This window comes from Rhea pennata, chromosome 20, assembly GCF_028389875.1.
Source record: "Rhea pennata isolate bPtePen1 chromosome 20, bPtePen1.pri, whole genome shotgun sequence".
NCBI lineage: Eukaryota > Metazoa > Chordata > Aves > Rheiformes > Rheidae > Rhea > Rhea pennata.
In genome coordinates this window covers 3721057-3747047 of record NC_084682.1, presented here as the reverse complement: position 1 = coordinate 3747047, position 25991 = coordinate 3721057, and the positions used below count along the sequence as shown (strand labels likewise).

Here is a 25991-nt window from a genome sequence, read left to right as displayed (position 1 = left end):
TTTGATATATATGGCTTTAATGGCAGGATCAGAATTTTTAATAACCTCAAAAGAAAAATGCACAGCTTCCCTGAAGCTAGTGTGACAACAACATTAAATCATCCTTTCTGAAAGGGTGTCCCAAGGTCTTTTAGGAAAAACAGACGTTTTAACTCTAAATTGTAGAATGACTGTTTTGAAACTGTATCAGGCTAGGAATTGGAAAATAGGTCTGGTGTACTGAGGCATAACCCACAAAATGGAAGCCAAGGGTCTTTAACTAAGTTACTTGACCTTTCCTCTGAGGGATTAAACTATTTTAGTTAGGAAAACATTTTTAGTATGGGAATAAGTGTGCTTATGTCAAAGTTGCCCGTTATAGATTATATCTATGGAGATTTTGAACATCTTTCAGTTGTCCTAATTTATTTTAATTGAATGCCTCCCATGAGTGTTAAAGAACTGGAAAAAACCAAGCAGTTACTTTTTATATTTTCTGTGGCTTTTAAGAAAGTTATTAACCTTCACGTTAGGGTCTGTGTCAGTTTTGTGTCATGTGATGAACAGTATTATCTTACTCCGTAGGGACAGGAGGTCTGGAAGAGCAGTTACTTTGGTCTTGAATGCCTACAGAGCTGAGGATATAGTTGTCTGTTCCATTGGCTTCAAATACAGAAGAGCGAAGAGTGAAACAGCAGTACGGAGCTGAAAGGGTATGTAATGTTTTACTTTAAGACTGATTTTGTCCTTTACCTAAACATTTTCGTATACCTAAGATCTTTGACTTTTGAAGGAAAGTGCTCTCAAAACTCTTACTTTGCCAAGAAGCTGGCAATTCATTCCCTGTGTAAATTTTTGTCTCTGTAGGGTGTTTGATATCCATAACGAAACCGTATCACAGATGTGTAAAGCTCTCTAGTTCAGTGGCATCGCTTAAACACCTGTGAAAACCTAACTTTTAGTCTTTTGCTGTCTTTATTGTAAATGAAGAACAGTGATGAGCAGGGAAAGGAAGGAATGGCACTATCAGAAAAGCTGAGGAGAAGGAAGCCGCAGGATCTGGACAGGGTTTGAGCATGTGGTTAAAATGTGAGAAATGCCAATACAGCATCTTTGATCTTTTGTCAAGGTATCTGAGAGATAACATCAACAAACTGGGCTAAGCTAAGTCTGCCCAGCTGTTGGTTCTCTGAGCTGGGTGACTATGAAGCTGGGAGTCTGGGTTCCAGGGGCTGTTTGGGGTAAGCAGTGATGAGAATCAGCGATTCTAACAATGTCTGGGAAAGCACTGAGATCCTTAAAGTAGTTTAACGGCTTCCTTGGTATTCCAGCACAATGGAAAAGACTCCTCAAAAAAATCCTTAGTACAGAACATGCACCCACACTCTGCTCCCTTGATAAGAGTGCAAGCACCCAACAGCGTTGTCATAAAGCTGGTTCACTTTAGGTAAGTGCCAATACAAGGTGCTTCAGCAGCCTTCCCCCTCAACCCCTCACACCTCAGAAAGGAAAGACTTTTTATCCTTTTTTCCTAGTACAGACTACAGAAATTGCAGTGCTGAATTTTATGTTCTGATGGTCTAATAGCTTGTTATAGTTTATTTTGCTTAAGCTGTGAAGTGCCAGCCACAGTTATGATAGGCCTTTTTGTTGGCCAGTTTACATTTTGAGTAGCAATAATTGTCTCTTTATGCTTAATGTTATGGATTGCACTAATCTGAATAGTGTTTTGTAGGCTATTTGTTCAGCCTTACAAAGAAGTTCTTGTGTGAGCGCAGCTCTAGCAAGTGATCTAAGCGACTCTGATATGAAAAATAACAAAGTTCTTTTCCTTGTTCTTTTATTGTAAGTAGTTATGTTTGCTGGTACACAGTGTGCTAGGAAATTTTCTTTTTAGGTATGGACTGAGTGGTTTTTTTTGTGTGTTCATAAGAAGTGTGGGTCTGTTTGACAACTGGAATTCAGTTTCCTCTCATGACCTTTCTCAGACCAGGAGTAGAGTTGAGGACGTGGACTCAGCTAACCAAGGATAGCTGTCCATTTTGGGTCAGTCTCCTGCTCCAGTAACATATTAATCTTTGTGTGGAAGCATCAGAACAAAACTGGTGATTCTGATATGCTTCAAATAGGTCAACAGGGCAGAAAGCTAAGCTTGTTCAATGCATATCCTCCCATTTCTTATACTAAGATGCTTAAAGTCTAATCATACTTTAGTAAACCAAGAAGTTCTTTCTGAAACAAGTAAGGATTCAATTTCTGAATTGCAGCCCTTTCACACTTGCCATGTGATAAGCACTGAATCTCCTTGTCAAGCATATTCTTAAATATGAGTGTGCAGAGTGGATGAACTTTGGAACATTTTAAAAAAAGTATTCACCCTACACTAGTGTGCAAGGAGATTATTTGTCTGATTTGCTATAAACATTGGCTTGTGTACTTGAGGTAGCATTATGCAAAGTTAATCCCAGATTAGTGCCTTTCCAAGCAGGCAGGGTAAAACTGACTGTGTTAGCGGGACTTGCAAATGCTGTAATATGTATTTAATAATACACCTGAGATCCTTGGAGATTTATGATTTTTATGTACCAGTAAGATATTTAGTGAATTGAAGTAGAATTCAGTTCTCGGAGAAGGGAGTGCTGTTCACAGCCTGGATTTAGCATAAAAACTGGAGAGCAGTTTGTATTGTACTACATTAACTTTCTTGCAACATAGTTAGGCTGAATGCAAAGACCAAACCAACTGACACTTCTCTTGAGGGCTAAATTTGCACAAAGAAAAGGGATGAATGTAAGAATGCAATACATGTAGCTTCCACGTAAGGCAGAAATGGATGTTTGTTATACTTAAGGCTATAAAATGTGATTGAAGTTCCCTGAGACTTTTATTTTTTTTAGAGTAGCTGTGTGCAGAACAGCTCTGATGGCTTTTGCTTTCTAAGAAAAGGGAATCTTTCTGTAAGCATCAGGCTTTCTCACTGTGGATATCCAATTTAAATATTACCCTTTGCAACTTGAGCTTTGCATGTGTAAATGTGTGCGTGTAATTTTATGTTTGTGTTATGCGTATGTATGCACACACACACACACACACACACATATATATATATATATATATATGTATATGCATACACATACAGATATAAATCATATATAACTACTAAGTGCAGTCGCTAGAAACAAAATACTCCACCATCTTTAGTGACTTATTGCCCAGATGAAACGAAGGGATAGCCAAACATCTGATCCTTGTATCACTGTAGCAACTGGTCTGTTATCCTCAAGTAAATACTAGTGTAACTCCCCTGACTTCTAGAGTGGCAAGCTGATACAAAACTGATCTGAGAGAGAAGGAGTTTCACAGCTCCACTGGTACGTGACTAGCAGTTTGGATCAAACTCCCGAGGGTGAGTGGCAGCAGAATGATGCTACAGAGCTGCTTCTGTAGCAGGTCAGTCCTCTGTTATCCTTTGGTTGGTTATGCAGCCTTTCAGCATTTTTTGGAAGCAAACTGCTGCAAGGACTGTTATACTGCTTCTCCTTGGTGTAGGTTTTCTGGGGTCACAAGTTCGATTTCACTGAGCAAAAATTGTAACATGCAAGATATTAGTTTCTGCTAGTTTGTTTAACTAGCTATAGTTATATTTGTGTTCATTTAATTTCAGGAAAAAGTTGTTGGAGGAGGGACTCCTTCCTGAGACCTTGATGCCTTTTGACTATTGGGTTTTAGGTAAAACCCTTTTAATCACATTCTAGCTAGCAATGTTATCTGTATCGCAAGTAATGCAGAAAGATTGTGCCTACACTGCTGTGTTGCTTTTTGCAGCAATTTTTGTCTTTCACTTCCTTGCTTAGAGTTCATCTCTTCTCTCTGCATTTTTTCTTTTTTTTTATGTTTTTTTTTTTTTTTTTTTTATGTTTAGAAGAATATCTGTCTAAAACTGATTAGTGAAACTCAGGAAATATGAAACAAATATCCAAAATTTTATAGTATTTTTTTTTAAAACTAACAAAATGATTGTCACCTGAGTTAAATAGAAGATTTTACTCCTGTTTACCAAAACTGATCTACTACTTGGCTCATAAGCAATATTTACAACATAAAGCAAAGGGGAAGTATTTTTGCCTTAAAACTTTAATTTCTGCCATTGGATGGAATAGGTTATATAAACCTATCATTGTAATATTGTGCTACTTTCCTGAAGAAGCCTGATAAAAACTCTAAATCACAGTTTGTTTTCAGGGGGAAATAAAAGGCAAATACGATGTTTTATTTTTGGGGGATTCTTCTTCCAAAATAAAATTCCAGAAAATATTTTGCTTCAAGAGAGGATTTTTAAAGCAAGGAATCTGACTGTCTACTTTCTTTGTGTTTGATTGCATAAGAATTGTCAACTGTTCAGGGTTTTTTTAAAAAAGGCAGGGGGAAGCTCTTGCAACATTCTGTTTTAAGCTGCCCTCTCACTTGTTGTCTTTCCTCTCCTGAAAAAGGAGAACTACAATTGTTCTTTTGGGCTTTTTAAGGCTGAAACAATGTTAGTAAAGGGAGACTAGTGGCGAGAATGTACATTTCTCAAATAGCTTTCCAGCAGACAGCTGAAGAATTTTCCTTTTCAGGTTTAGAGATGTTAGACTGAACAACATGAGATGCCATTCTATCTTAGTTACTATATTGAGGGATTTTTTAAAAGTTGTGAGATTTTTGATGTCTTGCATACTGACTATCTGGAGGTTAGATGCCAGAATAGATGCTTTTTAGTATGAGAATAGCTTTAGTTATAATTTTAGGATTAGTATAGACCTTATGTATTTGATCGTCATACTTGGCTTTGCATCTTTCACTGCAGAGCCAGTTGAGAATGTACCAGCTGCAAGGGGATCTGTAGTTGCTGCCTTTGCTACACTTCAGTTTTGGATAATTTTTACTGCTATAAAAATTCTAGCAAAAAAAGTAAGACTTATGATTCTCATTCAGGATTGAACTGAAGCCTCTATGAAGCTGTACTGCTTCTGGAGCCCAAACAGTGGGCTGATTAATAGGAGAGATTGTTTAACAAGCTTTTGTTCTGATGTTAAAAGTAAGAGAGTCTTTTCATTGAATTGAGAAAAATAGGATTTTTGTAGGTGGGAATGTTTTAAACTCTGTCACTGTGGGAATTAAATCACTTTCTCCTTTCTAATGTTGTAACGCAGGGTAACTGTGATTTGGATTTGGAGAGCTGTTGGATGTTTGTCTGTATCCTTGGAGTATGGAGTAAAGAGACTCTTGATAACCAGAAATGGAGACATTATGCTTTTTGTTTTGGTTTTCCTGTTAGATTCTTTTACGTGATTGATCTATGAAATGGCAGAAAATGGAACAGACTGTGACCAGAGACGCATAGGAATGATCAAAGAACAGCACAATGGAAACTTCACAGGTAGGTGGAAAATCACATAATGTTCTCAGCTAGTCAGCTCAGAACATACAGCAGCCAGCACAATACTCAAAAAGGATTTTCTCTTGGTTCAGCTTATACCTGAATAATGCGAAAGGAGAGATTGTACCTATGTTGAAAACTTTAATCAGCTATAAATCTGAAGTCTGGAGGGTTTATGTATTGTAGAATAGTTTTAAGATGTATATTTCTGTTTAGTTTCTCCCTTATTCTCTCTTTCTTCTGAGTTCTTATTCTGCAGTGCTCATGCATGCAAACCCTATAGAGCTGACTGAGGGTATCAGTAGGCGCTGCAACAGGACTGTGAGCTAAAAAGCTGAACTTGTTTGGCAAATATGTGGCTTCAGAAGTCGGGCTATACAGTCCCCACTTTTGACACTGAAGAGCTAGTACTTGGTAATAAAAGTACTTGGTAATAAATTTACTCTCAGAGAAATCCAATTTTAGTTTCCCAATTTCTAGCTTTTATGTTGACATTTAGCTTCACTATAATTTATCTTTTTCTATGATAAATTACTAACTGAACAATTAACTACTACATCTTTTGCCTCACATCTGCTTTTCTTTCTGGTATTTCTAAGTAGGCCAAGATTAATATTTAAGGTTCATGAAAAATAATCTGAGAACATTTTATTAAGAGCTTTGTGCTACTGAATGTCTGTATTGTGTGGTATGGTGTAAAAATGATAATCATGTTTGTTTCCCGTCAGCTTTGAATATGTCAGTTCCATATTAAGTTTTGTAACCAAATGTTCCCTCAAGATGTTTGCTGTCTTCCACCATTGTCTTTTATGATCTTTGGGTTTTATGACTTTGCATATTTTAAATAATGTTGAAGCAGGCTTATTAGACCTAGTAAGAGAAAAGGTAGAGAACAGCAATTTTTGAAGCCAAGAGTGTGGCAGAAATCTAAGAGGAACTGGATATGTGTATTTATGGAACAAATCAAAGCCTTTTACCTAGTCTTAAATCAGTTAGTAGTTCTGAGGGAATGTGGATATTATCCAGTACTTGCTCCTGTGGGATTTTTGTGAGTTCATCTAAAGTAACTGATGCTTATAGCTAAAGAATATGAAATCAAATGGGCCACATGACTAATGAGGTATGCACTTTCTGTGTAAATATTAGCATCTGATAAGACAGCATGTTTCAGTTACTGGAATAAAAAACTGGTGTAAAACCATTTGGATTACAGTACCATAGGGGTTTGGATTTCAAATGCAACAGCTTCGTGTGAATTTAAGGTTTATACATTTAAAGGCTAGCATTAATATTTATACAAAACAGAATACACATATTTTGACTTTGTGTAGAAAGTAATAAACAGGTTTGATGTGTTTGAATGCAAGAGTTAGTGTCATTATATATATATAATGTTTTTTAAACTGTTTCATCATCCTTTTCTCTTATTTCAGAATTTGTTTTTTTAAAAGTATAAAAATCACTACTATTTATTAGCCTGATGACCTTTGAACAAACTTTTCTCATCCAAAAATGCGTGGGGATATTTATTAATCTTATGAATGCAAAATAACAAATGTTTATTAGAAAAAACTTTCTTCTGGACTTGTACTGTAGCATGCAATTATTGGTTTTACAGTCATGTTGGACACTGAAATGTCACTCAGATAACTATGTTATCTGAGTAACTTTTAACTGCAATATATAGTGTCAGTCCAGGGAAGGAGTGTGGCAAGCCCCTCTAGCAGGAGCACTTCCTGTCTGGTGGGCTCATTTTGGAGAAACTGAATAGAGTGACAAGACTTAACATAGCCTGAGGATCCAGACCAGGAGGATAGATGCTATCATCCAGTTACACTGTGACTTAAGTGTATAAAGAACACATGTAATTTAATCTAGTTCGATTGGAGAAGCTGAAGAATAGTTCTGGAAAAGGACCAAATTCAGAAGTTCAAAATAAGTGTGGTCTCTGCAGTGGGTAATGGAGATGTTTGACCTGGTATATTACGTGATACATAACTAATAGAGCAGTATATTGCATAAAGACTAATACATTGCTAGACTACTTGCACCTTTGCCCAATTAGATTCCTGAATGGTTGTGAGCTACGCGGAAGAGAAAGATACTGTACCTCCTTCCTTGGGGGTCACTTCTGATTTCTGATGCTCTTGGAGTAAATGCTTTGTTAGGGTTAGGAGAGATAACTGGGAGCTCGCATAAATTTTCTGACAAAGCAAACAAATATTGCTGTATTTTTGAGGCAGGTTGGAATCTGAGCTGTCAGTGTGCGCTTTTACATTTCTATTGCTTTTCATTTGCAGATTCTTCTTTGTTGAGTGAACGGAAACGAAGGGACCGAGAAGAGAGGTTGAATATTGTTCTCTGGAGACAACCGCTTGTTACCTTGCAGTATTTTTTCCTGGAAACTCTAATAAACTTGAAGGAATGGACCATAAAGTAAAGATCATTTCTTTAACTACTTCTAAACATTCTGGGGAAACCCATACTGTGATTCAGTAGATCATTCTGACATCTCATTTTCCCTGATGATTCACAACTTTTAAATTCTTCTGCCAGAAAACATATTCTTTTTGTACCTTAAAGGTGGCTACTGGAACATATCATACTTCCAGCTGTGTACCCAGACCTTCTGCCTAAATTACCTAAGTATTAAATACAGAATGGTCTTGATGGAAAAGAATTGCAAACTTCCTTTCCGAAGAGTTGAATATTCCGATTTCAAAGAATGGGACAGTGTTTAGGGATCCTGAAGGCAAGAGATGTTGTTCTTATTACTGCAGTGTTAAGTACTGATCTCCTAATGTATGCGTTAGTGTCACTTAATGATTTTCAAGCAGCTCAGCTAGGGCAGAGTTCAGGAGTACGTGGAACTTGCAGTCATGTTTATGAAACTGCAGAGAGGACTTTGCTTCTAAGCTACATGGTCCATTTCATAGTGGAAGATGATTTATTAAACACTTTCCCTAAGCATTATTTACAAACTAGATACAATTGACTTTTATTACAGCTAGAACTGCTACTTACAAATTTCCTAACATCCCCTACTCATGCTGAAATGCATAGCTGTTTCTTAATGCGCTAGGCTTGGGAGGATTTGGAGTGCCAAAAGACAAATATAAGTAAAAGCAAATCAACAAGTGAAAAAGCCAAGAGTAGCAGTCATCCTTGGATGGCAGTGCTTGTGTCAGTAACAGGAAACTTCCACAATTGGGAATGAGTTAACAATCATTTTCACAGTCAAAAGGTAAGATCTGATATCACCATGGGCGATTCCAGCAGCTGGACCGCTCCCTTGCAAAGCAAGCTGAGATTGGTGATAATGGGCTATGTTCCTTGACTCCTCTGCACTAGATATGAGGTTCCTGACATGTAAGATCCGTTGAGAGAAATACCTATTTTTCAATTTTGATTTTTTCTGAAGCAATTTGTATGAAAAATACCAGACTTATGTAGTGCCCTCTACTACCTTTTCTTACTTTCTTTTTCTTTTTCTTTTTTTTTAATCTACGTTCTTCGACTGTGATTAGGAACTGTTTCTTATAGAACTGCTTTCTTAGATTTGTTACCCATCTCTGATTACTAGTTTTTCTAGTCTAGTCTAGTTTTTCTGAAAGCCTTCAAATATTTACTAAAATACACAGTAGAAATAACATTTGAGGTGTTATTTTAAGCTGACTGTGGCCTGGCTTCCTAGACATTAGTTTCTGTTACAAGATGCAAGTGTCATCTGTGCACAGCTGTGTTGTGCAGCACTAGCACGACAATGTATTTTCTGTAAATAACAATGACCATATATTAACAGCTATTAAGATGAGACCTCAGATTGACTCGTAATAGTCTCCTGTGTTCCACTTCATTACATTATGCTTTAAATGGTGATAATCACTTGAAAATCCCATTATTATCGTACTTGTATAAGCAGCACAGATGTTTTTATACTTACAGGAAGGTTAGAGACTTTTCTCAGCTTGCTTAATTGATAAATCTGTGAATGTTTTCCTGTGTTACCATTCCCATATTTCTATCTTTTTTTTAAACCTATTTCCATCTTTTTAAATAGATTAAAGTGAAGTTTATAGTTTGTTATTTCCTATCTGGCTTTTTAAAATGATGCTAATGCTTTTAATAGTATCAGATGACAGTACAATAGCATTTTCCAGAAAATAATAAATACATTTTCTAATCAACTGTGTACAGCTACATACACATTATGCAGTATTGTTGCAACCTTGTAAAACTAGACAGGTGCAAAAGTAATCAGATCTCAAATTACACAGGAAAACACTTTCCTCCCCTTACTGTATTAGTTTCTAAACCCTTCATAATTAGCTAAAATTTATTTATCAATTTGTCAAATGCATTTGAGCTGTTAAAGGAAATACTAATTTCAGCAGATCAAGAGAACCAAAATAGTGTCAAGATCTGTTCCTCTTACTGTCACGGAGGCCCTACCCGTGAGCGCAGAGTTCGAAATCAGCACTTCTGCATTCTGCCCACAGCTCATCCTTTGCCCAGTGACTGCTTTGCACTTTGCATTAACCATGGATGTCATTGATGGCTCTGTATTTGAAACTGTTGGCTGCAGATGCTGAATGTTTGCTTTTAGATCGTATTTGTTTTCCAACAGTTATTTGTTTGTTTTAAAAAACAAAGGGTGGGGGGATGCGTGGCTGAACTTTGGTTTCACCTGAGAGTGAAATATAGATTTTTCCATAAGAAAAAAGCCTCCCTATGTATTTTTTTTTTAATTGGGAGGTTTGTACTTTCACAATAGCGAACTTTATAGTTGCCCTTGTCGCCACTGAGTATATCCACCCAGACCCAGTCTATGGGGATAACTAAGTGGCTTTGAAATGCATGCTAAAATATGAAAAACCCTAATTGCCATTTGTTTTTTAAGATTGTGGCATCGACGAAGTATCTTGGTGTCTTTTTTACTGATGCTTGCAGTACTTACAGCTACGTATTATGTTGAAGGAACACATCAACAGGTATGAGGTTTTCAAGTTACTTTCCTTAGTGACTAGTATTTCTTGTCCCTGTGTTAAAAGTAGATGTACTGGGGATTGAATGGGGTCCTACTGAAATTGTAATATGTACTTGAGCTCCTGCTCACTTTGAATATTTTTTTTTCATGTTATGACTCCCTTCTCTTGTATATGGATGATCTACATTTTAGAGATGAGTGAAGCTGGGTGTATGGTTTGATCTGTTCTGTTGCATCTGTATATATTCCACTTCCCATCCTTTCCTGAAGAAGTACCTCTCCAATGTTGCAGTTCCCCACATCTGTTGTTAATGAGCTTTAATAGTAATGCAAGCTCTTCAGATAAAACTAGGTTAAACTGGGTCATGAGAGGACTTCAGGGTTCCCAAGAAACATTTCTTCTATTATGGAAGGCTCTCCTGACTATGCAGGATGAGCATCTGTTCAGACATAAAATATTTACTGCCTTCAAATCCTGGTTCTGACATAGTTCTTTTCCCTCCATTGTCCTCAAGTGGTTGTTTTAAAAGCTTATTTGTGTTTTGGATTATGTAAAGACCGATGCTTTTGCATCGCTTGAGAAGTAAAGGCCCTTGCCAGAACACAAGGTGATGGTAGTGTCTACACTTCCCTTTCCCCTCCCCATTTCTCCTTGAGTTTCAAATTTTCCCTGAGGCAGGCTGCCCATATTAACCCAGCAGAGCACCTCCGTATACAACTGCATCATCTTACTGTTCTGAACCCACAACCAGCAGGTTCCCAGTTTGGGATCCCTTCTGTTACTGTATGTCACTGGCTGCCTGAGGATCATGCAGCTTCTCGAACAAGGGTCCTGGTTTTGCAGGACAGGTCTCAAAATGCAGCAGAAAGAGTTGCTTCAGCTCATCAGATTCTTGCTCGCTCGGTTGTTTACTTGAGACCTAAGCAGTTGCACGCACAGCAAGTTGGTAGGTGGTAAACTGGTGGCCCAGTCCTGTTCCTGGTGGACAAATAACCTTCCTAAAAACTGCCCTTGTGTTGGTGTGGGTTGGTAGCTTGGTAAAGGATAAAGTCAGGATAAAGGCCAGAGCTTGGTGCATTTGCGTTTGCCACCAGATGGCTCTTACCAGCTGGTGTTGGGGCAGCCGGCCCTTGAGCGTGCGGGGCGAAGGTTGCCCTGTGCCCGGGCTGGGCAGAGCAGCGCCTCTGCGGAGTTTCCCTCGCGCCTCCCGGGAACAAGCCCAGAGGTGGAGGCTGGCGGGGAGCGCACCCCGCGGTGCTCGGCCGCGGCTCGGAGCACTGCGGTCTGTGCGCTTGGTTGTGTCCTCCAGCAGGTACCTCTCCGTTCCTCAAGGGTTTATCTCCCCTTCCTGCAGAGCTCCTTACTTACGTGTCTTGCCAGCCCCCTCTGCGCATCTCTTTGCGCCGTCAGCGTACACTTGAATATGAGCTGCGCTATTCCAAAACCCCACTCAAATAGCTAAGCGTGTGCTTGCTGTTTTCGCTATCCATTTTCAGGACCTTTTGGTGCCTTGTCAGGTTGAAGCCTACTTTCAGCCTGGGAAACTTCACCTTGGTGCTGTTGGTATCATGGATAGTATAAAATGGCAGCTGTGCTACAGACAAGTTGATGGTCTTGTTCATCCTCTGAAGACTGTCCTCCTGGCAGCTATGAGGAAGATGTGGTTTCCTATTTCTCCAGTGTACCACGCTGTAGTCTGTTTACCTCCAGAACTTGCTGTGATGTTGCTGCATCCCCTTACTTATGTGCCCCCAGCCTATAGCCATGCACAACCAACATTTTAGTCTTTTCCCAGAAGTACCTAGGATGGTCACTCACCGGTCCAAGATAAAAGGCTCAACGGCATAACAGAGCACTGCTAATTGTATTCCTCTTATCTAATCTGCTCAGGCAGTTCCCTGAGCTCTGTCTGCTCACTGCTTGGGCTGCAGGGCACACTGTCGGGGGCTTGCTGCTCACTATTCAGACCTGGTATGCTTGCTCTGGATTTTCAGTTCCCCAGTATTGATCCTGGATTTTTGCTCTGTCTCCTTGGAAACTTGCTAATTCTAAGGCTTGTGGGCTTTTGTTTTAAAAGCGCTCTCACTATTTTCCGTATATGTCTGTGCTGTAATTGCAATAAATTGCAAATAGAACTATGGAGGATTCTATTTTGGTTATTGTAATCCAGGCAACTATCTAGATTAGTTTGTAGTTTTAATCCTTCTTGATTTTTCTCTTTTGTGACTATTTTTCAGTATGTGCGGTATATGGAGAAAAAGTTCTTCTGGTGTGCCTACTGGGTAGGATTGGGCATTCTGTCCTCTGTTGGACTCGGAACAGGTCTTCACACTTTTCTGCTCTATTTGGTAAGGAAACTTTTACCCCCTGGTCCTTCTGAACTGAGTGTTATAATTCCTGCATTTAGTTTTCCGTAAGACCTAAATATTAAGTACTTCTGAACTAAGAAAAGAATACTTAGTATAATGTATCTGTGCTCTACTGAATGCTGGTTTTCTTCTATGCTGTGCAACCTTGTTTTGTAATTTGTATCCTATGTTTATGTTGAGCAGTGGATAGAAGCCTGCTGTTAATCCTCAGTTTGAAACAGTGAGTCAAAATTTGCATTTATTTTATATAAAACATTTTCTAATGTGTGCGGCTCACATGTTTCCATTCAAAATTTTTCTGCATATTCCTTCTTTTAGTAGCTTAAAATGATCTTTTTTCTCTAGCTGAAACCTTTAAATAGGCAGCTATTTTAAAGTTCAGTCTGCATTCATTTTGCTTTAAAAAAATAACAAGGAAAAATGTTTGGCTAAAAAGATGAAATAATCTCTATGTTGTTCTGAATTTGTATTATGTTGTTTATTTCAACTTTGTTAGCTACGAAAGTCAGAGAAATGTTTGGGTGTGTTTTGCTTTCGGCCATTGGATTAGTTCCTTGTTTATGAAACCACTGTCCTGGATTTAAGAAAAGTCTTCATGGCCACAAAAATAATTAAAACCAGTTTATGCAACAAATGTCATCTTGTATTTGGGACAATTACAGATGTTTACTTTCTGGACTGCTTTAATCATTAACAATAATACAGAAAGCACTGCAGGAAACAAGAAACTCGTGTTTTTCCATCCAGTAGAGCAACGTCTATTAGATCTAATGACATCTTTATAGGCTGCGTTCACGGTAGCATTGGACTTAGGTCTCTGTTTTAGCTTCTTGCCTAAAGCCTTTGGAGGCAGAAAGTACAGAAGAAGAAAACTCAGCTTCATTCTGATTTAAGAAAAAGTTGGCTATAAACTTTAGCTATAGGAATTTTACAAATGCTTATTATGAAAACACAAAATTTTCTTCCACAGTATAAAATAGAAAGATGAGGTACTTTTCAAAGGAAAAGAGTTAGGTATTTGTTAGAAAATCTTTGGATTATGAACCAAACAGTTCAGCCGTGAGGTTGCCGGAGGGAGGTTAAAGTATGTAACTATACACACACAGACTCTTGCTTGCCCTTTTCTGATGACCATTATGCATCACCATGATAACATTTTTTAATTCTGCATACCTGCCATACAAGGGTTAAATTAGATACAGTGAAGGAAGTCTTAAAATATTGCCAAGCAGAAACATGTTAAAATTATGCATACATACTCTTTTAGATCAAAATAGTGCTTCAGTCTAAGAGATTGAAAATGGAGGTTTCAGAGTTAATGTCCACAGTGCGTAGTGCATAGGCAGTAGTGCACTGACAGTCTACGGATCTTTCTGCCTTGCAGAGACTACGTTGTTAAAAGCTTAGGGACAGCAAGAGGCTGGGCAGTAGGGCAAATGGATCAAAATCATCTGTCGTGAGCTGCAGAGCCCCAGCTCGCAGGAGAGGCGAGCCAGCGTGGAGGGATGCCTCAGGTGGAGTCAAGCTCAGAAGCTCCGTTTGGGCTCTCTGCCAGCCCATGGTGGGAGCGAGAATTCGGCAGGATGGGATCATGGGCTGTGCAGGGGCACTGGGAGAGGGAGAGAAAGCCCAGCAACTGCAGGCAGGTTTGCTGCAGAAATTGGTTGATCATGATTTAAATCAGCAAGCAGGAAACCATTTAAATAACAGATTTTCATCTTGTTCTGCTTTTTATAAATTTTCTTAGGCTATCAACCAGTGAGAGCCAACTTAAGATTTCTTCTAATTAGATACCATGTATCTAGGCATGGTATCTAGGCAAAGAACCTTTAGAAGACAGCACTTTTTTTTTGTTGTTGTTGTATTAAAAAAAATAGAATGAACAGACCTTTCTTTTACTCTAGATTTAAAAATTCAGATGTTTAAATAGTTCCAAATTATTTTGATAGGAAACAAATACAATTTCACAACAATTAATTTAAGTTTTTCCTGTGCAGTGTGTGAATCTAGTATATTTAGGTCATTACCTGACCTAACATTAAATTAATATATATACAAAATATAACCTCGCTATTGGCTTAATTGTCAATAAGATTTTCAGTGGGTGCGTAGGAGAGGCAATAAGTGAACAGTCTTCAAAACATTACGTGAAGGAGCATCGCCTTAAAGAAACTTAGTTTAATAGTACTGGTTAAGGTGTTTTTGTGGTTCTTCACCCTTTCTAACAAAAAGGCTTCCTCAAAGAACCCATCATCTTCTAGACCAAACTGAAGTTTATACTTAATGAGCCTCTATTTTTGGTTCATTCAAACCCTTAGCCTCACTTTACAGTGGAGAAGAGGTTATATACTGTAATCTTTTGTTCCAAGACTGTAGAAAACAATATAATGGTTGCAAGCACATGGCCTGCAGCGCTGTCAGTTGAGAGGCAGATAGCATCCCCGTCTCAGTTTTGACCTGCCTCCTGGAGTTTTCTTGAGCAGATAAAAATGAATCAGGAACACTTTGTCTTAGCAAAAAGACAAAATATAGTGAGACTTAGCAAAAATATGCATTATGTCTTGAATGCTGCTCTTTCAACATTTAAATCTTTAAGGCTCCCAGGGTTGTGTTCATTTTCTGCGCTAGACTTGTCATTTATGCTCTGAAGGTGGTTAAACTTGCTAAGCTGATGCCTGCTCTTGGCTTATTCCTTTGTTACCTGAGCAATTAGACTTGTTAAAAATTTGTGTTAGGTGCAGCAACAGTGCTCACGTATTTCTGGAAAGGTTTGATTAAGATTGCTAGGTTCACAGCTGGAGTTTTGGTTCTCTTTGCAATTTTATTTCCACAGCTTGGTTCTGCTTGGGTGTTTCAGAGCACTGGAGGTATCTGTATCAAACTTTAAACCATGTAGGCCAGAGAAACTTGTGTGACTGTCTAGGCAGCTGTCATTTGTATGAATTCAGTAAGAATAAACTGTCACATACGACAGTACTGTCTGCAAAATTTGTTGCAACTGCAATGGTTTGTTTTATTTTATTTTTTCCTCTCCTTAGCCCTTAAGTGCAGTGACGTGGTTTGGCTCTGTGTCTGACAACCTACTTAAATTGTTACGGATGTCTAGAGTTTTGGACTGCTCAGTCAGTCTTGCCTTTACAACTAAAAATAGTGGTTCTCTCCATAATGACAATTATTTGGTTACTTACATTTTGTGAGGAGTGCTAGTATAGAAAGACGGCGCGTAACCCAGTTCCAGCGATGATTTAAGTAAGTTGTCTTCAGGACAGTTATGTATTTGGATGTTAAGAAGCAAGGCTTCATACAACTTTGTTAAGGGGTGTGGAACAGACATAATAGGTTGTACTGAATAACTAGAAGGTGTTATGGAATAAAATATAATAAAACTTTACCATCAACATCTACTGTGTGTCAACACAGGAAAAATACGTAGCTGTTTGCTTTAATACATAACAGAGACAAGAATGCTTCCGCTGCACTGCGGGAGCTCCGTACGGCGGTGAGAGAAGCAAGGATGCTTCCTTCTTTTTCCTCCTATGCAAGTTTTAGTGATAGCGTGGGCAGTGTATTCGGGATGGTTACCCTCTCTGGGAGCTGAATGCCTTTCTGAATGCTGAGTGGTTTGTAACTTGGTGGAATACATGTGGCTGTGTAGCCACTAGATGGCACTGGGAGTGTAAAAACTCCAAGTTTATTGCCCTAACAGAGTGTTACCATTTTGAGTACCAGAACTGCTCGCCAATACAGCTGTACCAGCGGTATATAGATGTAATATGCTATTGATGTAGCATTGATGAACTGCAGTTTATATAGGGTATTATCATATGCAGTATATTATCAATTAAGTCTTTAATATCTCCTCAGATTAAGAATGACATGTGTGGGAGGGAGGGTACCTTCAGACAATTTTCAAGAACAATTAAGAGCAATTTTTAAGAGTAAATTATTTCAGAATAGTATTTTGAATTTAGCCCGTCTGGTAGCAATGCAATTAGGAGCTTTCCAGCTTACAAAGAGGATTTTAAAACTAGTTTTACTTGTTAATTGTGCAACATCTGCCTCTGAAAGTAGAAATGCCACAGAATAAGTGGGGACCTCACTATATTAACTCTTGCACGAGTGTCGGTCTACTCTGCATGCTCCATATACCTTAATTACGTGTCCTCATTAGGATAAAACTTATTTTTCTATTGATTCAAAGAAATTAAATCCACTTCTGCCTTAGTGGATTTATAGGCACTGGAGAATACAGTTTCAGTAAGTGCTTTGAGTGAAATTGCTCGTAATTAATTGCTCATTCTGAACCCGTACGCACAGTGTGATTGTTGGGATGTAATTACTTGCTCGGAGAACAAGACTCTTGGCCCACCCGTGTGTTGCTGGGCTCCTGTTGATGCTTGTAATAGTGCGTCTCCGGGTAGGGGCCGCCGGGTAGGAGCGGCGAGCGTGCGGGCAGCCACTTGTGCAGTGCGCCCGGGCTGCTCCAGCGCCAACACAGGTGCAGCCGATTTCAGCAGAGCCCTCTGTGTAGTGCATACGAGCATATTCGTCTCAGCCTATTTGTAAGTACAGCCCATTAGCTGGGCAAGTCAGCATTAGAAATAGTTATGTAATAGATCCAGTACGGAATGACTCTGGATGTTTGCTTTCCCCGTCTGGATAGCTGTTTTTCCAGTGTTCCAACACAGTTATTCCTCTGGATCCTCCAGAGCCTCTCCTGCCCGTCGCTTTCTGGAGTGGCACGCGTTCAACTTCCAAGAGAGATCCCGGGCTTAGCTGAGCAGAAAATATCTGGAAGTGGCAGTTTCGCTGGAAGCAGGCTTTCCAACCTACACCAACCTCAGTCTAGGGGAATGGTACTGCCCGCGGCTGGCAGAGTGTCTGATTTGGATTTTTGTGATCACTGGATGCGTCTGGATACATCTCAGTGTAGGAGGCAGAAGTTAACTTTGTTCGTTCGATCATAGGCTTTTTATTACTATTTCTGCAACTCAAGAACTTCCTATATATTAGGAAGGGTCTGAACACTGCTGCACTGGTTCCTAATTTAATGCTATTTCCTTAGCTTTAGCCGTCAGTAAATGTAAAATCTGACATGACTTTTGGGGAGATGATTCTCTCACTTGCCCCAAAGTGTCATTGAGCTTAAGATTTGGCATAGAGTAGGTCTTCAGCGCAGAAATATGGAAGCAGGCCACTCTTCCAAGAACCGTTTTTATTCAGACACCTTTCAAAACAAGTCTGCTGGCTTTTTTTCCCAAAGTCCTTTAAAGGTTTTTCACAATTCTTTAAAAACAGCAGGGTAAAAATAGCAATCACGATGTAGTTCTGCAGGAAATAAAAGTATTATGATTAATGACTCTAAATACTGTTCTTAGCCACATGCAGCTTTTTGGGGATTTTTTGTGTTTGTTTTTTTTTTTTTTTTTTTTTTTTTTCCTAGTCCTGAGATGTTTCCTCTTCTATTAGTGGCATAATAAAATACAAATGGCATGAATCACCTAACTGGCAGAAAATGACTGAGGATAACTTGTCGAGGATTTGTTGCATTTGCACCTCGTGGAGGGCTCTGCTTGCTGGTAGGAAGAGGCAGGGGATGAGTGAGTGCCGGCGGGGCAGCGGGCTCCGGCGGCGCGGGAGACGCGAGGTGGAGCGCTCGCTCAGCGCACGCGCTGCACCTCGTGATTTGGTTTCAGTTCAGCTCTGGCAAATGGATCGCAAAAGGCACGAGCGAGGCAAACAAAACCTGCTAATGCCTGTCAAAAAGTCCTGTGCGAGAAACGGGTAAAGCGTGCCCCTTCTGCATGTGATCTGTTCTGTAATCCCTGATGTTAGGGAGTGAATGGAAGCAAATTCCTGGCCGATCAAAAGTGCAAAGCTAGCCTTGGCTGTTCACGTTCGTTTGTGTTCTTGTTTTTTAAATATGAATCTCTGCTCGCTTGCTAACAGAGCCAAGTGGAGCAACTGCTGAAGAGGTCTCTGGTGGTAGCCCGACTGCGGAAGAGCACAGGCAGGAAGCGTGCGGTACAATAGGAATGGTTTGTGCACGGAGGTCAGAGAAGTTTGCAGTTTTTTGGAAGTGTAACACGTGGGGTTTCTCGCTGAATCCTTCCTGGAGCAGAGGGAGGGAGAGCAGGGCAATAAACCCAAGTGATGAAAAAGAACAGAAAACGGCCTTTAAAGAGAAGTGAATAGAAAAGTCGGTGTCACTTTTGACACCTCTGGGTTTAGAAAGGCATTTTGGGTTCAGCTGGGCTTGAGGGGTCAATGTCTCACTTTTGTTCTGAATTGGTTGCAGGATTTGGCTTTGAGCAGTCGCGCTCCGGCCTCCTAAAAGCATGCTAGCTGGCAGCTGAAATGAGTCACGTTTTGGCCTGGGGTGAACGGAGTTTAGGTTAGGAGCTGACTACTTAAAATCCGGACACCTTAGGGAATAATGAGCCTGGTAATTTTTCCAAAAAATATTGTTAATGCAAATCAAATCATTTAAAAAAAACAACCAACGCCACCCCTTTTTCCAGCTAGGACTAGTGAAAACTTTTTAAAAATTAAATGCGATTCCTTTGTAGTTGTCTAGTTCTAGGTCCTGAGCTTGTAAGGAGACTTGTGATAAAATTCACAAGTGATACAAAAAAAAGAAAAAAAAAAGAAAGAAAGAAAGAAAGAAAGAAAAGAAATAAAGCTTACTGCAGTTTTCTGAAGTATGCAGAACTTGTTCTCATTTTTTTTCCATTTATTTGTGACTTTAATCCAGGAGTATTTTCCTCAGTGATTGTCAGCTTCAAGTTTTGCCCTTTTCACATGGATCAGTCAAAGTGAATGTGAATAATCCAGAAAATGACAGGTCTCATGAGCAAAGGAAAATGTGGGAAGCAAAAGCGGAGCGGCCCTCGGGCAGGTGGGAGCCCTGTGCCCTCCCTGCCCCTTCCCAGCTCGGGATTTTCTCTGCAAAGGGAGGTGCTCTTTGCTAGTCCATCTCATTCATCACGTGTCAACTCGCAAGCCTAAAACAAATCAAATAAAGGACACTTGGGACTAGTATCTCTGATCAGCTTACTGCTATTGAGTTGCTGAGATAGTTGAAAGAAAAACATGTGGCGGGTGCAGAAGACAGAAATTTGTTGTAAAATAAGTTGAAATGGAGCCTGTCTGTATGAGGATTGTTTGTGGGTCGTACTCTTTCATTTGTTTCCTTCATGCCTCTAAACCTACTTCCTCTAGCCGTCCTAAGGTTTTTACAATGAGCTGAACCATCCTGGAACACTTGAATCAACATATAATTTAAAGAAATCACTTTTACTTGCCATCTCTTGATGGGAACTCCTGCTTAGTGTTCACGTGGGCTCTGCTCTTGCACTGATAGTGCACTGACGAGCTGGAAGAGTCCCGTGAATGAACGATGCAGAGCTACCAGATTAGGTATGTAACTTGAGTGGTCAGTGTTCTTCCCGTGGCTTCTTTGTATTTAAAAAAAACAGGAGACTAAAAATGATATTTTCAAGGAAAAGCAGTTCATTTAGAGACTGAGTCCCTTTAAGTGCAATCATTGTTGTTTTATACACAAATGTCAAATACCAGTAGGTATATACAGAGAATGAAACCAAGTGCTTCTGGTTTACATCCTGTTGGATTAAACTGGAGGCAATAATGTCTTTGACTGTTGCAGCTGAGTCTATGAGCAAGTGTGTGCTGAGCTCCAAGGCCCCGTTCGGTCTGGTGGGTTACATGAATCAAATCGGTGGCGGTCTAAGCTGCTGGGTGCAGCCCTGGGAATTGCAAAGCAGACGACGCCGGTGCGGCTGTCCTGCTATGAGGGTGGTAATTGCTGGCAGAGGGGCCGGTGGGACAGCTGGAAGCAATAACCTCCTGTATTGCCCCACCGTGAATTGCTGGACCTCATGAGTCAGAGCCCTGCACGGTGTGACTGCAAGCTCCATATATGGCCCTCGATGCTGCTGAAAGTGTGTACGTCAGAGGCTGGACGGTTTATCTAAAGCTGGAGCTGTGGTAATAAACAGCTAATGAGAAGCACCTACATCTGCGCAGGGTTAGCCACCTTACTTCAACTTTTCAAAGGTCTACAAAAACCTGATGAATTGATATTTAAGCTGTATTGAGCATCTAGGCCAGCAGTAGTGATCTGAACTTGTACCAAACTGAGAAGTTGGTAAGATGCTTAGTACACTGTCTTCTTCCTTTTAAAGGCTGATGGACTTTACCTTTCAGATGTCAACAACTGTATTTCATAGTCTGCTCTTGGTATCCTCGTCACTGATTCTATCTCATAACCCTACTGGGAGGTCACATTGTGTTTTCTCCCCACTTGCTGCTGTGGAGTCTCTGCTCTGTTTGCATGTGCAGCCAGATTAGCCAGATTCACATCACTGCTTTCATGAACAGGCTGGAAGTAACGACAACAGGCAAGGTGAACTCTTAGTTGGAAGCGTTAAAGCCGCTCATCACTAGTAGTGTCCATTTGAATAGATGCTGTGATTTTTTTCTCTGTAATAATAAGCTGGTGGCTAGGGAAGAGCCAGGAGGGGATGCTTACAGATTATTTTTGTCCTATGTCAGCCCCAGAGTACAAAATTAGATTCTTCCAGTTATGCCTTTTCCTGACACAAGTCTGTTTGACTGCTCCTATAGAAAATAGCCTGAGCATAGCCTGATAAAACATCTGCTTTGCATGTTACTTTTCAAAGTAGCAACGTGGCCCTGTTGTGCATTTGGTGACACCACGTGCCAGCTCCCCTGGTGACTCCGGTTCAGTCATATTCAGAGCTTGTTGCTCATCGCTTGGAATTTCCACCAGCTCTCTGTGGTGGGGGAAGACTTGACTGAAGTGGGAATAGACATTTGTTAACAGACACATGATTGTAAAATTAATACCTAGTTTGAAATGCCATGGTGGTGTGCTAAAACTAGCCCTGGCTGCTTGATGCATGTTTGTGTCACTTGAGGATGCTCTAGGTACAGGCTCCGTCTTCGTTCGGAGCCACCATTTTACAGCCTGTACTGCATACCAGACACTATATAAAATCATGAGACACTCTAATCTCTCATAACACAGACAGACTAGATTGACGTATTTACTAGCCACTTCCAGATCCAGCTTTTCCCTTTTAATCATGGAGCAGTTTTCTTTGTGGGTAGTTGTCCACTGCTCCTGAAGATAAAAAAGGTGCTGTAAGTTGGTGTTACTTTCTTGAGAGGTGTAATGACTTCATAGATAAGTATGAGATGAGCCGCAGCCTGGAGGAACACTGGCAGGATGTTTCCCATGAGAAGCAAACTTTTGTTTTTCTGATTTATCTTAATCAAATATAGAATGACATGTTTCCCCCCGGTGGAAGGGCTGAGTCTTGAACCCAGCATAAAAAGTTCTGCCTCCATGGAGGAAAACAGATTTTTAGTGCATTAAGCTCAGTGGTGAGTTCAGTGCTGGCAGACATATCACTTTTCTTTGTGAAATATTTTTAAATTAGAGCCAGTCTAAAATTGTGTCTTTCCCAAGTAAAGATGTTAAAATTAGATGTAGTTGTTCTAGTCCTAGTATCACTTTAGTGGGATGAATGTTATGTGAAATGATATGTGAAAAAATAACATTTGATACAGAATTTGTTTATAGCTATAACTTTTTTCAGTCTAGATGTACAAAATGATTGATAATGTGAAAATATTGCTTGTTTTTGAATGGATATCCAATCACTCTTCCTTTTTTCGGTTACAATTATTGTGCATACTGACATGTTCTTAAGAGTTTTGCTTAACTTTATTTTTACATGTGCCTGCTGATTCTTTTTCTACTTCCATTGATGATTTTCAAAGCATGATTTATAAAGTTCCAAGCATAATCTACAAATAAAAAATGATACTCTCTAGAAATTTCAGAATACAGCATTTAAAGCAACTTGCTTCTAAGGATTAACAGTATGCGGATGGCTTCAAGCCTCTGAACCAAAAATGCACTGATGGCCTGTGAGTTCAAGAGTTCAAGGATGCCCCCTATAAGATATTAGGGTTGTGTAGATAGGGATTTCCAAACCCCCCTAAATTACTGTTGCCAAAAAAAACCCAGATTTATGTTGAGTCATTCTTGATGACCAGCTCTTGTCTTGTTTGATTTGTAAATTGTACAGATATTTCTAACAAATTGCATTCCAGCCTAACCACAGGCTCCTGCTGGTCGTCAGTCGTGGCAAGCAAATGTTCCTCGCCCGAGTCAGCAGAACATTTCTCAACGTATTCTGCGCTAGCCCTTGTTAGTGCCTCCTGCAATTAAAAAGGAACAACAACAAAAAAAAAAAAAAAAAATCTTTGCAGGAGGGTGATGGAAAGACAGTTGGTGTTCAGGACCTTACATGCCTTGAATTTCAACAACTCTTCCTTCTTTGGCGAGCAGAGTGTCTACTGAACTGGCTGGTTTCAGTGTTTCTTGCCTGGCCTGACAGGGTTGGAAGTAGTTTTGCACAGGCCCTTTTTAAAGGTAGAGCTGCAGCAAGGTTCAAGGTGGGGATGCCTTAGAGTTTCCCTCAAGTGGTTGAAATAATCTGAGCAAAGACACGGAGAACGCTCCAAGGGTGAGTATTTATTTACTGTGGCTCCGAGCAGAGCAGGAGAGCGAGGTGGGGGCGAGGTATTGTTTGCAAAGAGGGTTAAAAAATTATCTGCGACTTAGTCCTTCTGACTCAGGGAGGAATGTAAGGAAACCACTTGAGCGTATTTCGGCTGGGATTTTCCAGAGGTGGCCCTGAGCTCCCGTTTGAAGTTCCTTCCCTGTTCCCACTCCCAGCTAAACCATTTTTACTGCTAAATATAAAGCAAAATGGCACCTCTCTTATGAAACACCCCGAGACCCTCCCACTCCTTCTCCCCACTCCATTGCAACCATGGTCCTATTTAGCCAACTATTGTTTTGTGAGGTGCTTTGTAACCGCGGCTTTATGAAAGTATAATGTTCCGCGCAAGCTTTCGGGGCCGAACTAGAACAAAAGCAGATGTCAGAAACGTAGCGCACGGGCTGCCAAGCTCCGAGATGGTGTCCGGCCGACACGCAGGACAGCTGGGCTCCGCTGCGCGAGGACACACGATGGCTCCGCTCTCCTCTAGCTGGCTCCAAGTTCTCCTACTCCACGCTTCATCACTCTAAATGAACCGTTTGTTTTATTTCTTATTCCAGTTAAAATGTGGCTTCTGTGGGTTCCATAATTCCAACTTTTTTTCCATTATAGAATTGTTTACATTGCAGTGGAAGAATTCTGTTCAATTGGCTTAATCTTCAGGTGGCTTGTTGGCCATTTACAGCTGCTTTGCGAAATGCCTTGTTTTCCATTGACTGCTACTTGCTATAAAGATCTTTCCTTTTGCAGACATTTGTTGAGACTGGGGGAGAGCTCTTTGAATAGGAGGACTTGTTCTGAGACCATTAAGCCATTTCAAGGATGCCAACAGTGTGAGAGACTGTGGCCAGCAGGAAGGGATTGCTGTTCGGGCAGCAGATGGGCATTTTGCAATTGCTTGCTGGGCTAAAAATGAGGTCCTCCTCTCCTGGGAGCGCCTGCACAATCCTCCTTACGCGACCTGCGTGCGTTTTGAAAAGAAATGCTGGTGGGGCTATCGCTGAAACGATGCAAGGGGGTGGGGGCCTTACTAGGTAGCAATTATAGGTGTCTCTTACTATTATAAAACTGAAACTAACAGTCTCCCATCACAGCTGGCTGCAGTTACAGTCGCGTGGTAGGTCTTCCAAATTTTGTGGAACTGAAACACCGTACTTCTTGATTCATACAGCATATCTCTCACTACTTTGGCAACGATTTCGCCCTCCCGGGACCGTAGGAAATGGTCGTTTACAACTTGCGTACGTGGGAATTTCCTCCATGCAAATCTCCCGTTCAAGAGAACTTTGTTGCCGATGCTTCTGCAGCTGGAAACTGTAACTTGAGGAAGATGGCTTGAGAGCTCTGTTTTTATCCCAAGTTAGCTATTGGATCAGAAGATGGGGGGGGGGGGAGGAGCAGGGGAGAGAATTAAATCCCCTTGAAGCTGTAGACTGTGGAAGAGAAAGAGGTTCCCAGGTTTGCCGTAAGTGTACTCTACAGTTTTAGGGAAGTCTCTTTGCTCTGCCCCCAGGACTAAAATAAGAATACGTTATCTAGAGATGAATCTGTTTGGGACAGGTGGAGCCTTATTACAAGTACCAAAAAGGAATCTGTTGCCATTGGGACCTGTGGAAGGGTCTGTAGTGTCAGTTAAGTCATTTTTTTCATTCATCTGTTCTTTGTTGTTTCTCTCACGTGAAATTCACTCTTCTGGACTTCCCTTTCTTGGCTTTACTTTAATGAACCTTTGACGTTCTTAGTTTATCATGTCAATGTGCTGCATAATACATCTTCAAAAATTCTCCACGTATCCCATTCTCCAATATCTTCAAAATTCTCCAAAATATTTCTCAATGCACTTTGAATTAGGCTCCTATAAAGCAACACAGAATAAATAAGAGTTTGCTTGGTATCAGAGCAGCCTGTCTGTTACCAGTTGTGCATGACAGATTAATAACTTTATTTTGAATTGTTTACATATGACAACAGTAGTCACATCTGTCATACATAAAAATATAACTGTTTTTACAACACTCCTATTCCATTGCCATTAAATAAATTGCAGCATCAATGTCATTGTGTAAATCCGGCGCTCTAGGCTCTTCAGAGGGACCTGAAATGTTGACAAGAGTGAACCCGACTAAAAGCCTCTTCGCAGCAAGCGTGTGAGTCGTGCCGTAGCCTCCTCCCTGCTAGCTGGCGAACGAAGCCCGCAGGCGCTTCTCCGTGCGGCGCTGGCCCCTGCGCGTCCGAGGAGGCTGTGGCCGGGCTCGTGCAGGGGAAGAGCAGTGTTGAGGTCTCTCATCTCTTTCTTTCATTATTCTGTGTAATAAATTTAGCTTCGATCTGGGGGCGGAGGGTATCAGGCTGCCTTAGTGATCTAATCAACCGTGACTCATTTGAAGGGAAAAAAACGTGGAAGAAAATTGTTGACCCTATGTTTCCCAAGATGACAACGAAATGCAGCAAATAAATTGCTCAAATGTTAACTTCTGCTATTAATTTTGCCCTGTATGTAAAGAAAATTTTATAATTTATTTAAATCTGCAACTTTATGAAAATAGCTGTTTAACTCAGTGCTCTCCCCTCAATGTTTGTTGCTTAACCTTTTGTTATGTGATTTCTTTTTTTTAGC

At 40.3% G+C, this 25991-nt stretch overlaps 1 protein-coding gene across 7 annotated transcripts in view; it reads left to right on the top strand.

Annotated features, from left to right (window-relative positions):
• The window catches only part of VMP1 (vacuole membrane protein 1), a 68291-nt gene that overhangs the window by 3773 nt on the left and 38527 nt on the right, over positions 1-25991 (top strand). For 5 of the 7 annotated variants that reach the window (XR_009960395.1, XM_062592262.1, XM_062592266.1 and 2 more), the window contains 6 exons: positions 565-692; positions 3644-3708; positions 5297-5398; positions 7699-7834; positions 10299-10389; positions 12624-12734. Coding sequence is in view for 6 of the 7 variants with exons in the window: in XM_062592262.1 (XP_062448246.1) it covers positions 5323-5398; positions 7699-7834; positions 10299-10389; positions 12624-12734 (414 nt within the window). In the remaining variant the exon portion in view is untranslated. The remainder of the gene's footprint in view (positions 1-564; positions 693-3643; positions 3709-5296; positions 5399-7698; positions 7835-10298; positions 10390-12623; positions 12735-25991) is intronic. The other 2 variants (XM_062592265.1, XM_062592263.1) reach the window with 2 other exon arrangements.